Source organism: Pempheris klunzingeri, chromosome 8 (assembly GCF_042242105.1).
Source record: "Pempheris klunzingeri isolate RE-2024b chromosome 8, fPemKlu1.hap1, whole genome shotgun sequence".
In the NCBI taxonomy this organism is placed as follows: Eukaryota; Metazoa; Chordata; class Actinopteri; order Acropomatiformes; family Pempheridae; genus Pempheris; species Pempheris klunzingeri.
In genome coordinates, this window is record NC_092019.1 from 22,978,392 (window position 1) to 22,995,378 (window position 16,987).

The 16,987-nt window shown below is 41.6% G+C and overlaps 1 protein-coding gene across 1 annotated transcript in view; it reads left to right on the forward strand.

Annotated features, from left to right (window-relative positions):
* ntrk1 (neurotrophic tyrosine kinase, receptor, type 1) overlaps nt 1–12,352 on the forward strand; it is a 31,846-nt gene extending 19,494 nt beyond the window's left edge. The window contains exons 10-17 of the mRNA XM_070835444.1: nt 32–90; nt 179–281; nt 1,934–2,089; nt 2,430–2,560; nt 3,254–3,426; nt 7,250–7,490; nt 9,406–9,564; nt 12,108–12,352. Of these exons, the coding sequence (XP_070691545.1) occupies nt 32–90; nt 179–281; nt 1,934–2,089; nt 2,430–2,560; nt 3,254–3,426; nt 7,250–7,490; nt 9,406–9,564; nt 12,108–12,293 (1,208 nt within the window). The 3' untranslated portion in view covers nt 12,294–12,352. The remainder of the gene's footprint in view (nt 1–31; nt 91–178; nt 282–1,933; nt 2,090–2,429; nt 2,561–3,253; nt 3,427–7,249; nt 7,491–9,405; nt 9,565–12,107) is intronic.
* Nucleotides 12,353–16,987: the final 4,635 nt, after the last annotated feature.

Sequence of the window (16,987 nt, forward strand, 5' to 3'; positions counted from 1 at the left end):
TTCATTAACAAAACTTGTTCCTGTCCCTCAGTTCCAACAATCAAATCAGACATGGACGTCACAGAGGACCCAGAGGGTCGAGTCATTGTGGTACGTCTGCGCGTCATCATTCCCAATACAAATGTAATGACTATCAGTGCTGTTAGTGAGTGTAAGTGCAGATCTGGTGTTTCAACAGGTGTCTGTGGCTGTGGGTCTTGCTGTGTTTGCCTGCACTTTCCTTCTCATCATGGTTTTGGTTATTAACAAGTGTGGCCAGCATTCCAAGTTTGGTATTCACCGTAAGTCATCACACATTATTTCACTTCCTGCTCGCCCAGTATAGCTGCTAGTTGATCGAAGGAATAGTTTAAGGTTTTGAGAAATGCCCCAAGGAGAGGAGATCGATACATTTATCGCGCGTACACTTATCATGAAGCTAGAGCCAGCAGGCGATTAGCTTAGCATAAAGAGTAGAAACAGGGGGTGTGACTTTTTCCAAAAACAATCTGCCACTGGTCTCCACTAACCATATTGTATCTTCTTTATTCAGTATGTAGAAAAAAGTGTGAAAAAAAGAAGTTGTTGTTTTAAGAAGCCACTGGACTGGCTAAGAAATAGTCCCCGCACTTAGCTCATGTTTAATGTACAGACATCAGAGTGGTATCCATCTTCGAGCTGTCTTTACAGGTTCATTTCATCATAGTATTAACTATGGAGCTACATACTGGAGTCTATTAGCTTAGCTTAGCACAAAGAGTGGAATTCAGGGGAAACAGCTCGCCTGACTCTGTCCACAGTTTAAACGTCCGTCCTCCAGCAGCTCTAAACTTCTTTAATTAACACTTTACATCTTGTTTGTATAATCTATTAAAAACAGATTTATAAGAGTGAGTAGATGTGATTTTATGGATTTACTTGCTGTAATTTTTTTGAACTTGTAGTTTGGGCTCCATCATTAAAACATAATCACGAGTGGTATCACACATACAGGAGGGCAATGCTAAATCTTCTAAAGCCTTTTTAATCAGCTCGGTCACTATAATGGAAACATTCTTCAGCGAGTCACACTGCTGTGGATTTTTATAAAACTCATACTGTATAATTCAACATATATATACATATATATATACTGAATATATGTGAACTGGAATGAGCCATAATCAAACGTTGTGCCAAATTATTGTTTCAAATCGCACATGGTGCTGTCAGGCTCTCAGAAGGTAATGCACAGGAGAGACTAACTAATATAGGTTTCCACTGAGCTGTAACTTTGCACACAGGCAGCTGCTGTGTCCGCCGGGCTAAAGTGCCTTAATTACTGCATGAGAATGGCGGCAGAAACCTCCCTTGGCCACCGCCACGTGGTGAGGGCCATTAAAGAAGATGGATGGATGGAGGAACAGCTAGACGTGCTACAGCTCCGCTCGGACCCCACCCCCCCCAGCACAACACATCTCCCCTTCTCACTCTGTGCCTAAGTGGGCCTGATTGCCTAAGTGGACCCTGCTCCCTCTTTCTTTCCCTCCATCGCTTCTGCGCTCTCTCTTTGTTGTTCCATTTTCCACCGATGGACTCTGGGGGTTCTGTGGTTTGCCTTGCTGAGTGGGGTTTTACAATTTGGGCCCCACTTGTTTGGCTTTCAATACACACTGTAGTCAGGGGTTGGTAACCGTTCAGGCTTCCTTCTGTACATGGTCACTTTTCCAGTTCAGTGTGGCCTGATTGCAGCATGTTTGATGATGGTGATTATTAGGGCTCGTTATCATCTGTCACCATGGCACCAACAAATGTGCAACCAAGTTAGTAGCAGAGAACGTCGATTCCTTGAAGGGAAAAAATGAGTTCTGAATTGTTCCTTTTGATGGCTGCTGCAATCACAAGTGGTTGGAGGCTGATTAGGTGGTGCATGTCTCTCAGCCTTGCTTGTTTGCATCTCTCCCCGTCTCATTAGGTTCATCAGTTCTGGGCACAGAGGATGACCTGGCCGTGTCGCTCCGTTTCATGAACTTTGGAACGAGCCCGCCTTCCTCAGATGAAGACTCTGGTTTATCCAGCTTTGTAGAGAATCCACAGTACTTCTGCGGCATCATCAAGGAGAAAGACATGTGTGAGTGTTGCTGCTGAGCTTGTTTCCACTGCTGATGTTTGATGGTCTGTTACTGGATCCACGCTCACGCTTATTCCCCCAACTTTAATGACTTTTCGGTGTCTTGATTGTTGGTTTTCTTATTTACGCCGGGCACTTTTTCATGTGGGATGCTCAGGTCACTGTTTTTTGCTTATGAATTAGTGTCTTTGCCGTCACCGTCCTTGTTTTTATCTGCTAATTACAAGAAGCGCAAACTGGATTTCATAAGGGACAACAGAGTGAACAAATGAACCAGAACTAATGTAAGTTCAGATGTTTTTAACCAGATTTTCAAACCTTTTCCGTGTTTTATGATCAGGTGTCCAGCATATTAAACGGCAGGACATTGTGTTGAAGTGGGAGCTGGGTGAAGGAGCGTTCGGCAAAGTCTACCTGGCAGAGTGCGCCAACCTCAGCCCGGATAGTGACAAGATGCTCGTCGCCATCAAGGTGAGTGAGTTCAAACTGTCACCTAAACACACGCAGCATCAGTGAGACCATGTCAGCTGTCAGAGAGCGCTGAAATATTAAAGTAACAACATTGATACTGTGACGCTTGAGTGGTTTCTCCATTTGTCTGTCTGAACTGCAACACTCAGTACTTTATGTAAAACAAGTGAAATTGTTGGGACCTTTGTTGCATGTCACTTCCCCTCTTTCAGTTCTCTACTATCATTAAATGTGCTAAGTACTCAAATAGCAAGTGTGCAGCACTTATACTAAAATCATCTGTATACAGAAATAACATCCTGCGGTTTCAGAGTGAGATGCCTTTGTTGAGGACAGTCAGGTGGTTTAATACACAGCTCATGTTACAACAGGTTAATGCAAACCACAGCGAATAAAAACAAGACACTGAATCTGGCTCAGATTTATCATCCCATTAATCAGACATACGCTTTTATTGCAACACATCATCACTCAAAAGCAGGGGCGGAGCGAGGGATGATAAAAATCTCCTCATGAATACACAGAAATGCTTTGTAGCAGCTCCCTGACTTTTATTTTTCTACCACACAGCTAGTCTTTTCTTGCACTCCTTACTGTTGGCTGCTTTTAACACTGTTCAGGATGTTTCTTTTTACTCACCAAGCCAAATAACCAGCATCTCCATATTCATTCACACCCCTTGTGTGGCCATAGACTCTGAAGGACGCCAACGAGTCGACCCGGCAGGACTTCCAGAGGGAGGCGGAGCTGCTGACGGTGCTCCAACACCAGCACATCGTGCGCTTCTACGGCGTCTGCACAGACGGAGAGCCCCTGGCCATGGTGTTTGAGTACATGAGGCACGGAGACCTCAACCGATTTCTTCGGTATGTTGCAGAGTTGCTCACGGTGGCCTGAGGGTCGAGTCCTGCCCAACGCTGTCATGATCCTTACACTAGTTAATATGATCAGGAAGGGTGTCAGAAAGCAAATCACATGCTGGAGGTTTTCATATTATTCTGCTCTCACGTCCATCGAACTATGCTCTACATCTCAATAACGTTAAAACCATGACAGGTGACAGTGAGCCAGCAGCTAAATGGGAAATGGAGCCATCATTAATTGTGTTATTTAAATTAGGGCAGAAATGACTAATTATTTAAGCCATGCTTTTGAAACAAATGCATTTTCTTGTCTTCTATGATATTAAACAGAAAATCATTGGGACTGTCAAACAAAATGAGCAATTTGAATATCTTAAGCCGGGCCTCCAGATGTTGTGATGGACATTTTCCACTGTCTTCTATCCTTTTGTAGAACAAACAGTTCAACAAGTGACAAAATATTCAGCATTTGAGGCAACTTCATCTGTGTAGCAACCTTTCAACGCGGCAATTGATTACATTATTATAGAAGATGTACAGCGAAGCAAGGCCGTATAAATGAAAAGGCAAAAAGGGGGATAAAAAGTGCTGCGCGAGATATGAGTAACTAAACTTAAGTTAGATCAGTCGCTAGTAAAACATTCATTTTTCCTACTGTGAGATGTCTGTGGAAATGAGCAGTGATCTCCGTTTAGCCACTTCACCCCCCCCCCCCCCCCACCACCACCCCCCCTTCCTTCAACAACAGCCCTCAGTGTCTGTGAGGAAGGCGTTTAACCACCAGCTGTGGTGCCCAACAGCGAGGCGCTGTGGTTGTCCTGTCACCTCCCGTGTGTGAGTGTTTTTGATAGAACCTGTGACACACTGATGACTGACGACAGACACAGTGTTTCAGGAGCAGTTGAACCTGATGTGTGCCCTAAAGTTACACCCACACAGCTGACCTTGAGGACTGTGCGATTTCCAGTGCATTTAGGCAGAGCTTCATGCAGGATACATGCATGCTGAGTGTTTGTACAATTATTTTTGATATTTTTGATGTTGCTGCTTTCCCTCCATCTCTGCACTTGAAGGTCTCTTGAGTCCTATTTGCATTTGGTTCTTAGTTATTAAGTGACCCAGAGCTTCGTAAATTTCACGTCTTTGTTTACGAGTCAGAATTTGAGGATAAATTGCCCACTGTCTTCTACTAAAGTGACTCAAACACATCTTAATATCAGCTATGATTTGTTTTTACTCCAAATTCTCCTCCTTCTCCCTCCACTTGTAATTTTTTTTCCACCCTAATGTCACAGGAAATGGACGCAGCTTCTAAGAAGGAAGATTTTACGTTGCTAAATAAGAAATGAAAAATCCTGTTTCATCGCCTGCAGTTTTCTTGTTCGGTGCAATTGTGACTCACATGTCAAGGCACGGTTCAAATTTATTATTTACAAGATGTCCTCATATAATAATAGCAAAACAGAGTGAATTTCAAATGTGGAAGAGTTTCATTTGAATACTTAGAGACGCAGTAAATAGCCAGATTCAGCAGCTTCGCAGAAAGAGACAAGTTTCCTTAAACCGTACGCTGAACAAATGTGAGATCTCAAGTGGAGGTCTTGTAGAAAATTAGCTCACGATGACTGTTGAACCATTGTACAACATGGTGATGGAGGAGCCTTAAAACATGGTCTTTCAATAATTCAAACAGTAATCGAAAAGCATCTAAGTTCAGAAACCTCTGGCGGGAGCTGAGGGAGTCACTGGGGGGACTGAGACAGTGTTGCCCTATTAGAGCTCACTTGGCACCTGGGAAACCATCTGACAAAACTATTAGAGCAGACGCACTTGATGCTGTCTGCCAGGTGTCCTCCACAGGAGACAGATTGGGAATGAAAACGCAGACACAAAACACACATGCATGTGCACAGACTTTGCCTGAGATATATGTTCACGAATGGATGGAAATCGCATTTCCAGCAGACAGAATGGGAGAAACGTCTGAGGGCCCCCACAATGCAGCTGCTTTCCCACCCTGCCACCTGCCTTTTAAACTAATAGTGATTGTATAGACAACTTCCTTTGTAAGGAGGGGACAAAGTGAAGAGGAGAGATATTAGGATGGATGGAGACACATCATCTGTGATTTGCTCATTTAGGCTGGAGTTAGATGTGAGAGTGGGTGTTTACGATCCACAAGAACAACTGAGAGTCAATGTGCTCTGCATCTCTGAATTGCATTATTGCAAATCAGTTGTAGGCGTATTACAAGCCTTATGTTTTCTATTAAGCATCACTGTTAAATGGCTTTATTATGGCATGGTCACGCCGGCCATGTCTGCAAGGCTCTCAAAAGCTCATATATGTCAGGATTGTTCAATCTGCAGATTGCATGCAGAGGTCATTGTCCTTCAGGTCACCCAAGGTTGATGCTATAGTTACCATGGGAGCCCAAACCCGGTGCTAGTGCAATATGGACAACAACAAAAGGCAGTGGAGAACGGCAAGCCGAGGCCAGCGCGTTCTTTTTTTTTCCTAAATGGATACACATGTGTTCATGCAGTCCCAATTACACCTCATAGTAGTCAGGAGTTCAGCTCCAGAGCAGAAAATAAAACCAATTCAGTGGTTATAACCTCACCATACTGCAAAAAAATACAAATAAGGAAAATATTTTGTCATATTCCAGCAGAAAAAAGACAAACTAGTATGAAAATTAGTCCTAACCTGACCTCAACAGTAATAATAGTTTTAAAGAAGCAATGGAAGTTCAGAAATAAGATGTAGTTCACTATATACAAGTCTTATCCTCTAGAATCAAGTCTCATTTTTTCGTGGTTTGAGGCTTTAAGTCCAACTAGCTTTGACACGACTTTAAAAGACCCCTTACTTGGATACTGTGTGGGATACTGGCAGTTTTACTGTATTGTTTTTGTGCTCTCACTGAAAAACAGATTGAATAACATACTTAGAAAAGTCCAGATGGGTCATCTTGAGACAAGTTTGATGATCTAACAACTGCTGCACTCTGGGTCCAGTCCTGGAAAATAAGTACATTTAGTGTACTTGAGGTACTTTTAGGTACTTTACTTGAGTATTTCCATTTCATGCTACTGTATACTTCTACTCCACTACAGTTTGGAGAGGTTTTTTGCTCCACTATATCTATTTTGACAACTGTTACTTTGTCAAATAGATTTTACATTCAAAACGTATGACTCTGTTACATATTAAACCATTGTGACCCCTTACAAAACAAGAGTGTCTAGTTGGAGCCCATTGTCACATTTCACATGTCTTTGAGCTGTTAGCAGTCAAATTGTCCATTATTTCACAAAAAGTCAAAACTAGAGACAGGTACAGGAAAATGTAAATGCAAATTTGGGTATCAGAAGTTTTTTTTCTGTTTTTCCTCTCTCATTAATCATCTCATCACGCCTCAGCTTTAACTTGTCCCTTTGGAGGGGCCCGCCCCCCCAGGTTAGGAACCACCTCAACCTGCAAAACCAGTAAAATGCTGCTATTCCATTAATGCATCAGTAACAATCTAATAATGCAATAAATAATATGACATCACTCACAGGGGCCATTTTTCTGATGAACATGTAGTAACACATCTGTACCGTCACTCTTAGTTCTAATGAAGTATTCTAACATGGTTGTTTTCACTTAAGTAAAGGATCTAAAGACTTTCTCCACCATGACGTGGGTCTAATTTCCCCATCTCACCTCACATATCTCCCTGTCAGCTGCCTAAGAGAGCTGAAAGCCCTTTCAAAGAGACACAGAATCAAGCAGCCTTGATCCAGAAACACTCACGTGTCCCCCTGTGTGTCTCCTGTAGAGCTCACGGCCCTGACGCCCGTATCCTGGAGGAGACCAAGATGCCCCCGCTGGGTCAACTCACTCTGCCTCAGATGCTGCACATCGCCGCCCAGATCGCCTCAGGCATGGTCTATCTGGCATCTCTGCACTTCGTCCACCGCGACCTGGCAACCCGCAACTGTCTGGTGGGGGAGGGCTTGGTGGTCAAAATCGGAGACTTCGGCATGTCCCGAGACATCTACAGCACAGATTACTATCGGGTAAGTGGCTGGAAAATATGAAACAAGATGGTTATGGTTTTTTTTTTGTTTCTGGTTCTGTGATGAAACCTTGCCAGTCATATTCTCTGTGAGGTTCAGCTCAGCCTAATTTAAAAAACTGGATTTTTTTTTCCTGTTAAATTCTAAAATGTAATCTGGCCTTGTGAGTAGTTTTGCTTTTATGCACCCAAATTTTGAGAAATATCCATCTGGGTGATTTCTGCTGCTGTCCCAATGAAAGAAAATGTTTCTGTGGTGCTCAAAGCCCTGAAAAGTGATTCAAAAAAACCCCACTCGCCTTTCCAGAAACAATTACCTGGTTTCTCTGGATAATTCACAGGCCTCGCTAAGAACAGCTTTCACCAGAACTACTTTCCACAGAAATTTGTCACAAATACAGTTTACCGGGGTGAACAACATGAAAGTCTATATCAACAGGAGCCAGAAAGCTCCTTCACACTCACTGGCTGTTGGTGGACCACTGCACTAAACAAAAGGATAAAAAAAGGTGACCTCGGCTACACCTAAACATAACCTAACCTAACCAAGACAGTCCTCCATCTTTTAAACAGTTTGCTCCACCTGTCAGTCTCTGAATAAGCAAACATATACAGCACAGAATGAGGTATAAAAGAACAACAGTCATTAAAATAGAATATTTACTGTAGAGCAATAGAAGATAAGAGAGAATTACAATTGTAGAAAATTGTAAAATTATCTACTGTAGAAAATATAAAATGTAGACACGTAGTCACACATCACAATATTACAATATACACAATATTATACAATTAGCTTTGGCTATACAAACATAATACTAGTATATAGTTCACAGCCTTCGAATAGTAAAATAAAACATATACAGCTGTGTGATTAGCTATGGCTATACAATGTAAGCATAATATACACAACATAACAATAAACATACTATAAAACACTATGGCTTGGCTGGATACTTGATGGTCATTATTAATGAGAGCTTGACATCCATATTGTCCAGTTTGCCCAGCTAGTCGACATTTTACATGCAATATTTAATCAATAGTCAATGTGCTTCCATTGCTGAGATGGAACTAAACTTTGACTGAGAGACTAGACGGTCATTGTCTTGTAAAATTAAATGTGCCTATGAGGAGCGCCATCACGCCCATGTATTGTCTGGACTGGTCCCCACAGAGGTTACTGTTGCTACGCGAGACCACCTTAAACATAACACAAAAGTTTATTCTTGGGTCAAATTCATGAATCTATACTGACTAAACTCATATTCTGTAAAGATTCACTTGAACATATAAACATTCTTTACCAATTTAAATCAGTTGCACTCGACTAAAAAGGTGAGTACAGTTTGTGAAAGTACATTTTAATTTGCACTGTAACTGATAACCTGAGAGCCTGCAGAGTACGTCATTATATGCACTGTGTACAGTATATTATCAAAACAGCTGATTAATAGTACTACATTAGCTTATATTTTTCAGTTTAAAAGGCTTCTGTGGGATCTGAGAAGTTGAAATACCCTGATTATGGTTTGCAGAGGTAATGTCTGTTATAGCACAATTTTTAGTTTGCACCAAAAAAGAATTTGGTGGCCATGATTCCATTTTCTTTTTCATGTCAAATTAAAATACTCTGAATTGAAGCTCTTTTGGATGTTAAAACTCTCACTGTCACGATTGTCTGGCTCACAGTGATTTCATAGGTAGTTCAAGGGTGAACACAAACAGGAATGTGTTGATTTGCTTGAAAAATGTCTGTGTAACTAAAATATGGTATTTCTGCTTTATTTCTGCTTCATTTCTGTGTAAATGTTCACCCTGAGACATTATGCAGTAATGATGAAATTCCTTGCATGCTTTACTTGCTACTGGGTGCTGAGTCAGCACACATTCATTGCCCCGTAATTCCTCCGCAGGTGGGTGGACGTACAATGCTCCCAATCCGCTGGATGCCGCCGGAGAGCATCATGTACAGGAAGTTCACCACGGAGAGCGACATCTGGAGCTTCGGCGTGGTCCTCTGGGAGATCTTCACCTACGGCAAACAGCCCTGGTACCAGCTGTCCAACAGTGAGGTGGGTTGGGAGGGAAGGTTCTTCGACATCTTTGATGGTCAATAGTAACCAAGACAGCAAATGATTTATTCTTTCTTGTTGCAAGGAAGCATTTTAGTAGATTCTTCATCACAGAAGGAAACCAAACAACTTTGTCATGTACGTCCCCGTATTTAAAGGGTCAGTTCACCCAAATTACAAAGACATATTTTATGTTAATTTAAGTGTACTAGATATATTTCAACCCGTACTAGTGCAAATGTTTCACACAACGTACATTCTCCTCGTAGTTCAGGGTGCTTCAGAGCATATGTTGCTGAAGTTTCTCACTGCCGCGCGCTCTTAAACTAATCAATACATTCATAGTAATTAAGGGCAGTCCAGTCTAGCCTTTTCAGCTCGAGCACCAAGAAGTGGGACTCCATTGCGACCACTGCGGTGCTATTACAGGCCAAAACCCTCTCTCCTTTCAAGAGAAGGGTAGATCACTTTTCCCAGGCACTCAATTCTAATCTGATCGTCTCTCATTTTTGCCCAAGGCCAATGATCTTTAAACTTGTTAACCTAATCTGTCTCGACCAATGAGGGACTGGTGAAATTATCATGTTGCCTAAACATGCAGTGGCAGAAATAAATCATCCCAAAGCTGACTCCTTTATCCTAAGCGATTTACAATAAGTGATTAAGTATATAAAATTCATCAATCTGCAGCCTGCTCCAAATGCTACATTTAAGGCCAGTATAGTTGAAAAAGAAAGAAAGAAAGAACAAACAAACAAAATTTAAAAATAGGATACTATTTGATAATCAACCCCAGTAACAAAATTTAATTCCAACAAATAACCAGTGTCATGTTTAAAAGTTCACAATAAATTGAATTTCATGAAAATTGGTTCAGATTTAACCAAGTCACAGTTGCATTAGCAAGCAGTCTGGCCAGATGGGAGTTGCAGTTGTATAATGAGAAGAGCCTGGAACAAAACCTGCATCACCTTCTGGGTGAGGAACGAATGCTTCAGCTGGTGTGTCGACATCCACTATGACATGTCTGCAAGACATAGCTGTGGTAAGAAAAGCCACATGACTTCAAGTAAAGAGAAAAGAGGAGGGGACCCAGAAAAGAACCCTGAGGGACCCCAGTAGCAAGGCTACAAGGTTCAGACACAGATTCTCTCCAGGTTACCCTTTAAGTGCGGCCCTTGATGTAGGATGTGAAAGGGGAGAGTGCAGAGCCTGAGACAGCCAGTTCTTGGAGGGCGGAGAAGGGTTCACTGTGTCAAAGGCTGCTGCAAGCCAGCAGCATGACAACAGAGGAGTGGAAGGCTGTGACAGCAAGGAGGGCAGTCTCCGTTGAGTGGCCTGCCTTGAATCCAGACTGGTGAGGGCTGGGAAGATTGTGCTGGTGGAGATTTACAGTGGGTTTAGTGAAGAAAGCACGGCCAGATGTTTTAAAAAGAAATGGTAGAAAAGAGACATGTCTGTAATTCTTTACATCGGACGTTTCTTTAAAAGAAGCTTCACTCTTGCTAATTTAGGAGTATTCGGAAAACAACCACTTGTCAAACTGACTAGGCTTGCCGTGGCAACAGCAGCCATTTTGGGTGTCCGTTTTATGAGCCTGTTTTTTTTTTTTTTTTGACCTGTGAGGCTGGACCATTATGGCATGAAGTCACTCAGCGCTGACAGACCTCTTCTGTTTATTGAATCAGGCCAAGGTTAACAATGAAAAAGAGATTGAGTAAGTAACTCTTCAAATGGAGAGCGCAGTGAATCCTCTCTCTCATCATCGACAGTGATTTATTCACTGAGCAGCAAGAGCGTGTGAACTCAATCAGTCATTGTAGTCATTAGTGTCTGAGCTGGTGGATATTCATATGTTGGCTGTTCTCCTTTGTTCCTGAGGTCTCTGCTAATGGGCACATATCTGTAAATCTGTTGATACGAAGGTTATTGTGCCAAAGGGTATCTGTGTTGGTGCCGCATCCCCTGAATGGATTTTAACAAACTGTGATCATTTTTGTGGCAATTTTAGTTTTATTTGCCCAGAATTTCATGTGAAAGGAAATCTGAAAAGATTGTGCAGTTATCTGAAAACATAAATCCATTTATTTGTGTTTAAATCAAAATCTCCTACCATACCAGAAGCAAATGCTACCATGCAAATGAGATGTTTAACATCATACCTACTACACATTAACATGTCAGATTATCATTGTGAGCATGTTAACATGCTGACGTTAGCAATTAGCTCAAGTACAGGCTCAAAGAGCTGCATCCGCAAGGTTTGGCTTGGGTTACTTTCAAATGTAGTCAGTTACTGAATACAGATTACCTGTTTTTGTAATAAGCAACATAATCGGATTACTTTAAAAACATTGAAATCATTGCACTTTATTTGAGATGTGGGTGAACTGACTCTTTAATTAATACAAAGCCAGTTTGCGAGTGAATTTAAAGTTAATTGCTAGAAAACGGATGCCTTTCGTTTGTCCTGGAGTAATAGAGGAGATGTAGGACGATATAACCTGTTAACATATCGTTGTTTTCAATTCCCACACCAACAGGCCATCGAATGCATCACACAGGGACGGGAACTGGAAAGGCCACGCACCTGCCCCAAGGAGGTGTACCTGCTGATGCAGGGCTGCTGGCAGAGAGAGCCCCAGCAGAGGATGGTCATCAAGGACATCCACAGCCGCCTGCTGGCCCTGGTCAAGAACCCGCCCGTTTATCTGGATATATTGGGCTAAAGGTGCCCACAAACAACCAAAGTGGAGTTCAGAGGCTGTGGAGGTTGAGGGTTTTGATTTGAGGCCTAAAACTTGTTCCTTTAATTCCATTACACTAGTCAGGGGTACTTTCCTTTAACAGGTTCCTCTTGGTTTGCATTTACAACCAAGAAACCTCAGTTTTGCCTCATCCCAGCTCAAGCCTGACCCCCATTTACTGCCCTGGCATTCTCTGGAAACCTGTCAAATGTTTACCAAAGTGTTTAATGTTTATCTGAAGAGGGATCAGCCTGATGGAGGGACATGCATGGATAAGTGTTGAAGTAACTGTATGTGGGCTTTACGATGCTATGAATGTGATTTGAAATCATGGCTTGCTGGGACTCGTGGCTCTGAAGACCCTGCAAAGGTTTGTGAGCCGAGCTGTGGTGCATTCGTTACGACTCATCATCGGACACTTGTGTTGAAAGGCAACGAGAAGAGAAAGCAGATGATTACAAGAGAAGGCACTTCACCTCACGAGTCAGAAGTGAGAACCAGTTTTTCAGATTCGAGGAGCGCGGACGTTGCTATTTGTACAGTATAGTCAACGATTTTGGACAAGTTTTGATACGGGAGGTTATTTAAAGGCTTTCAGTAAATGTATATAAGATATCAAAGTTATACAATCCAAACCTTCGAAAGCTTGTTTGTTTCTGACGTGTCAAATCCAGTGTATCATATGAGTATTTTTCAAACGAAAAACAAAATGTCATATATCAGCGGTGAAAGTGCGTGTTTCCATTTATGCTGTCTGTTATGCTGTCAAATATGAACCCAAAAATGGACCCGTGGCCTACCTGCAAGCAGCTTTTGTACGATTAACATGCTACTGTAACGACCTTCAAGGCGCTGGAAGTGAAATTTAGTAAGGGGGCAAGATGGTGGGGAGGTGCCACCCCGAGATGGTTTTAGATGGAACAGATGGATTAGAGAGAGTGAAACTCCAGGAGGAGAGGGACAGATGGCCCTGAAACAGAGACTGAGGCCACCAGTGCGGGAAAAAAGAAAACACTTAAATTTAACCAAATGGGGCATTTAGAGGGTGAAAGCCACCGATATGATGCCTGTAAGTGTAAATACTGAATGTACATACTCTGTATTAATGTCTAAAAATATATATCTTCATGTATTGTTACTCCAGCACTTTGTATATCGTCTGCCCTTAAAAATAAACAAACTTGATTTAAAAAAAAAAGGAAAAAAAAGAAAAAGGCTGCTGCCTGTGCAGGAACATCCCTCTGCATCAGTCAATCCATCATTATCGTATGCTTCAGAGCGAACAATGATTTGGGCCGCTGCCTGTACTTAAAGTTAGACATCTTAACAAGGCTATTGAAGAGCCTTCTATTATTTTGACGAACTAATCAGCAACCTGCGACGTCTCCACGGGATGCTCAGGAGACGGTTATTGAAAAGAAATAATCAAGTTTCATATTGCCTTACCGCTGGCCCTCCAGCAAACAAACACCCTCTAAAATCAAACCCGTCTCTCTACCTCACACTACCAACCCCCCACCTCCCTTCATCACTCTGTATGCAGAGTGTCTCCAGGGAGGGGTAATGGATTGTGAGTAATGCTATCATCCCTTTCTGTCTCTTTCTTTCTCTCTACCTCCTCTGGTGTATAGGGGGGGGGGTGAAAACACTTGGAGGACTCGTGTCTGGCTCATTGTTTCTTCTAGTGTCTACAAGCAGATTCTGGCTAGATAGGATTAGTACACTCTGTAGTGTTTGTCCCCGTTATCCTTAAGGGCTCCATTTGTGGTTTCAGAATGAGCCTTTTTTTTTTTTTTTTTCTTTTAATAAGCACTCCAGTCTCCAGCCTGGTTAGAAATGCAATATGACTATAAAAGGAGCTGGAAATGTATTTACAATGGAAGTCCTTCTAGAGCTTTGCAGTAGGGAAACTTTCCATTTTAATTTTCCACCCCCTTGTATAATGAATGCATGCAGGATATTGATTTCTTATGCTAATTATTTCTTCTATGATAATGGCAGAGCCGATTCATTTTGGTCTGCGTCCACTGCTAATGATAAATCACTGTGTAATGGCCGAGCAGGAAGAGGACGAGATGCTGAAACTATCAGAGTCAAACCAGCATACAAATAGTGTCTAACGTGTAAAGAGCGACAATAAGACAAACTTCAGTTGGAGTTCCCCGTTATCTGATCTGCCCTGTGAAGACTAGTGTAGTAACGGTTTTACACTCCGAGCTAAACTGTGAGTGCAGCTTGTAGCTTTCAAATCCAAATTGTGTATTAATTCATGCTTTAAAAAGCTCATTGTGACGAACTACACTGAAAAAATGACATGTTTTACAAGTCGTTTAACCTGCAAGGCTCCCTAGAACCTAAAATGTGGGGAGTAAGAGATCATTTCAGCTCGGAAGAATCAATCATTTCAGCAGCAAAATCAGTCTGTTTTGAAGAATGAGATGCCTTCTATTTCACGTTTTAATGCACGATATTGACCCGCACTTCGAGGCTCCAAAACAAAATCTTCACTGAAAAACAAGAGGAAGAATCTCACAGAAAATCAGGTTTGAAATTTGGTTGAATGTTGGATGAAATTTCTCATTAGACTGAGCAATTTTTGCACCTGATGTCAACCTGGAGGAGTTTAGTCTCTGCAGATGAATCTTTGGGGACTCACAATGTTGCAGCCTGTTGCCCCCCCCCCCCCAAAAAGGCAGATCAGAGAGGAGTGATGAGCTGCTCCACCTGAAGGATACACTGCTATTGTAGTGTTCTGCCCTCTGCTGGTCACTCACACAAACTGCTCAGGCAGACTGGGAAATTAAATTAAATTAAAGGATCTGCGATGTCTGCCAACAACAATGTACTTTTTTTTGTCAAAATGTTAAATTTCATCTCAAAGCCAAAAAAAAAATATATATATATATAATATATATAAAATATATATAAAATATAAAATATATGTATATATATTTTGTACAGTTGAAGATACAGAGATGTTATTTTCATGCATATAACAACAGAGCTGCAACGATGTGTCAATTACTCGATTAACAGAAAATTAGCAACTATTTTGATGGTGTAAAACAGCATCCAGTCTGTTTTAAGACACTTGTAATTATTCCACTGACAAATATTCCATTTATAAAACGCTTAATTTATTACACAAGTCTAGTAGAACAAAGAAGCAAATTACAAATAAGTATTTATACATTTTAAGAGTATTTTGTTGACGAGGAACAAACAGAGCATTATATCAAAAGAAAGGTTGTATAAAACATTAAAAAAAAAAAAAGGCACCAATGACTCTTTCAAACCCTGTATTTGCTTTTTTTTTTTTTTAAACCGAAATTGTTGTCGTATCAAATGGTTCATCCCACGCTCGTCTATGCTCTCTTTTCCACGTTATCATACATCCTTCAATACACTGGAAATAAAACATACGAAAAGTGCCCAGTTTTTACTGATACAGTATTTACAGCCTGCACCAGCTTGTCCAATGAGGAGTAAACCAGTTCAAAGGTCACACGACAAACAGCCTTCAAAGTAACAGCCGTCTTGTCTGGAGTGTTTCGGGACTTGGAATTTATAATTTGGTCAAAACAAATGTAAAAATGAGGGAGGGCGATATTTAATGTGCTTGATGTGGAAGTCTCTCTGAGCTTTGGAACCATCAAACTGCTGAAAACAGCACAGGCATCGAGCGGCTGAGAGAGATTGAGAACAAAAACAGCAGCAGCTCAAAAAATTAATGAGTTCCAAACTAGTTTGGGTCGATAGCAAAGAACCACATCAGAATCCAGTAATGATGCAATTCCAAGAATCAACAGGGTCAAACGGAGGAAAGCTGTAAGATGATGACGGCAGAGAAAATAAAAATCGATCAGGACTCGGCAGGGGTGGACATAAAACAGAAACAGAGTCGGTGGAGACCACATCGAGGGTAAACACTGCTCTGTTTCGTCTGCGACATAAAGGGCGATGTGAATTTTATACCTTGCACACTAACCTTGAGAACATCTTAAACAACTCCACTGCTCTAATACAAAAGTGCGTGTGTGTGTGTGTGTGCTGTTTGTGACTCTACACATTCACCATGTACCCGACATTTCTACTTCAGCCTCCAACACGGAGCTGCAACACGCCTCATCCCCATAATATCACATGCATTTTCCCTTCTTATCAAACTCTCTACCAGCACAGCTGAAAGACGTCTGTGTGAGTGTGTGTTAGCCGCGTGCTTCCTGCAGGTTGTGTTCATGAACAGCTGGTGTTAGTGTGAATTTGTTACCGCACGCGCTTTAAAAAGTTGCTTGATAACAGAGGAGCCTCCCGTGTGTTTGTGAAGTGAGGTGAGCACTGCTGTAGCTACGGAGTGTCAGTGCTACGACAGACGGGTTTAGTAACGTGACGCCCTGTCTCCTGTTAAACTACGTCTCTCTGAGCCATAGGCTGATACACACTGCTGCCATGGTAATATCAATGAATTATCTTAGTTATGCATCTTATGGAGTCATTCCTCTGGCCATTATTAGGTCCTTAAAGTTTTTTTTTCTTAAAGCAAGCGAAGAACATCATTTGAGCTAGTTTGTTTTTTTAGAATTTACTGAAAACTATTATCGATAGTTTATAAAAAGGGGAAATGTGCCCATTACAGTTCCAGTTTTGTGGAAGAATTAAATATCTTTAACCAAAAC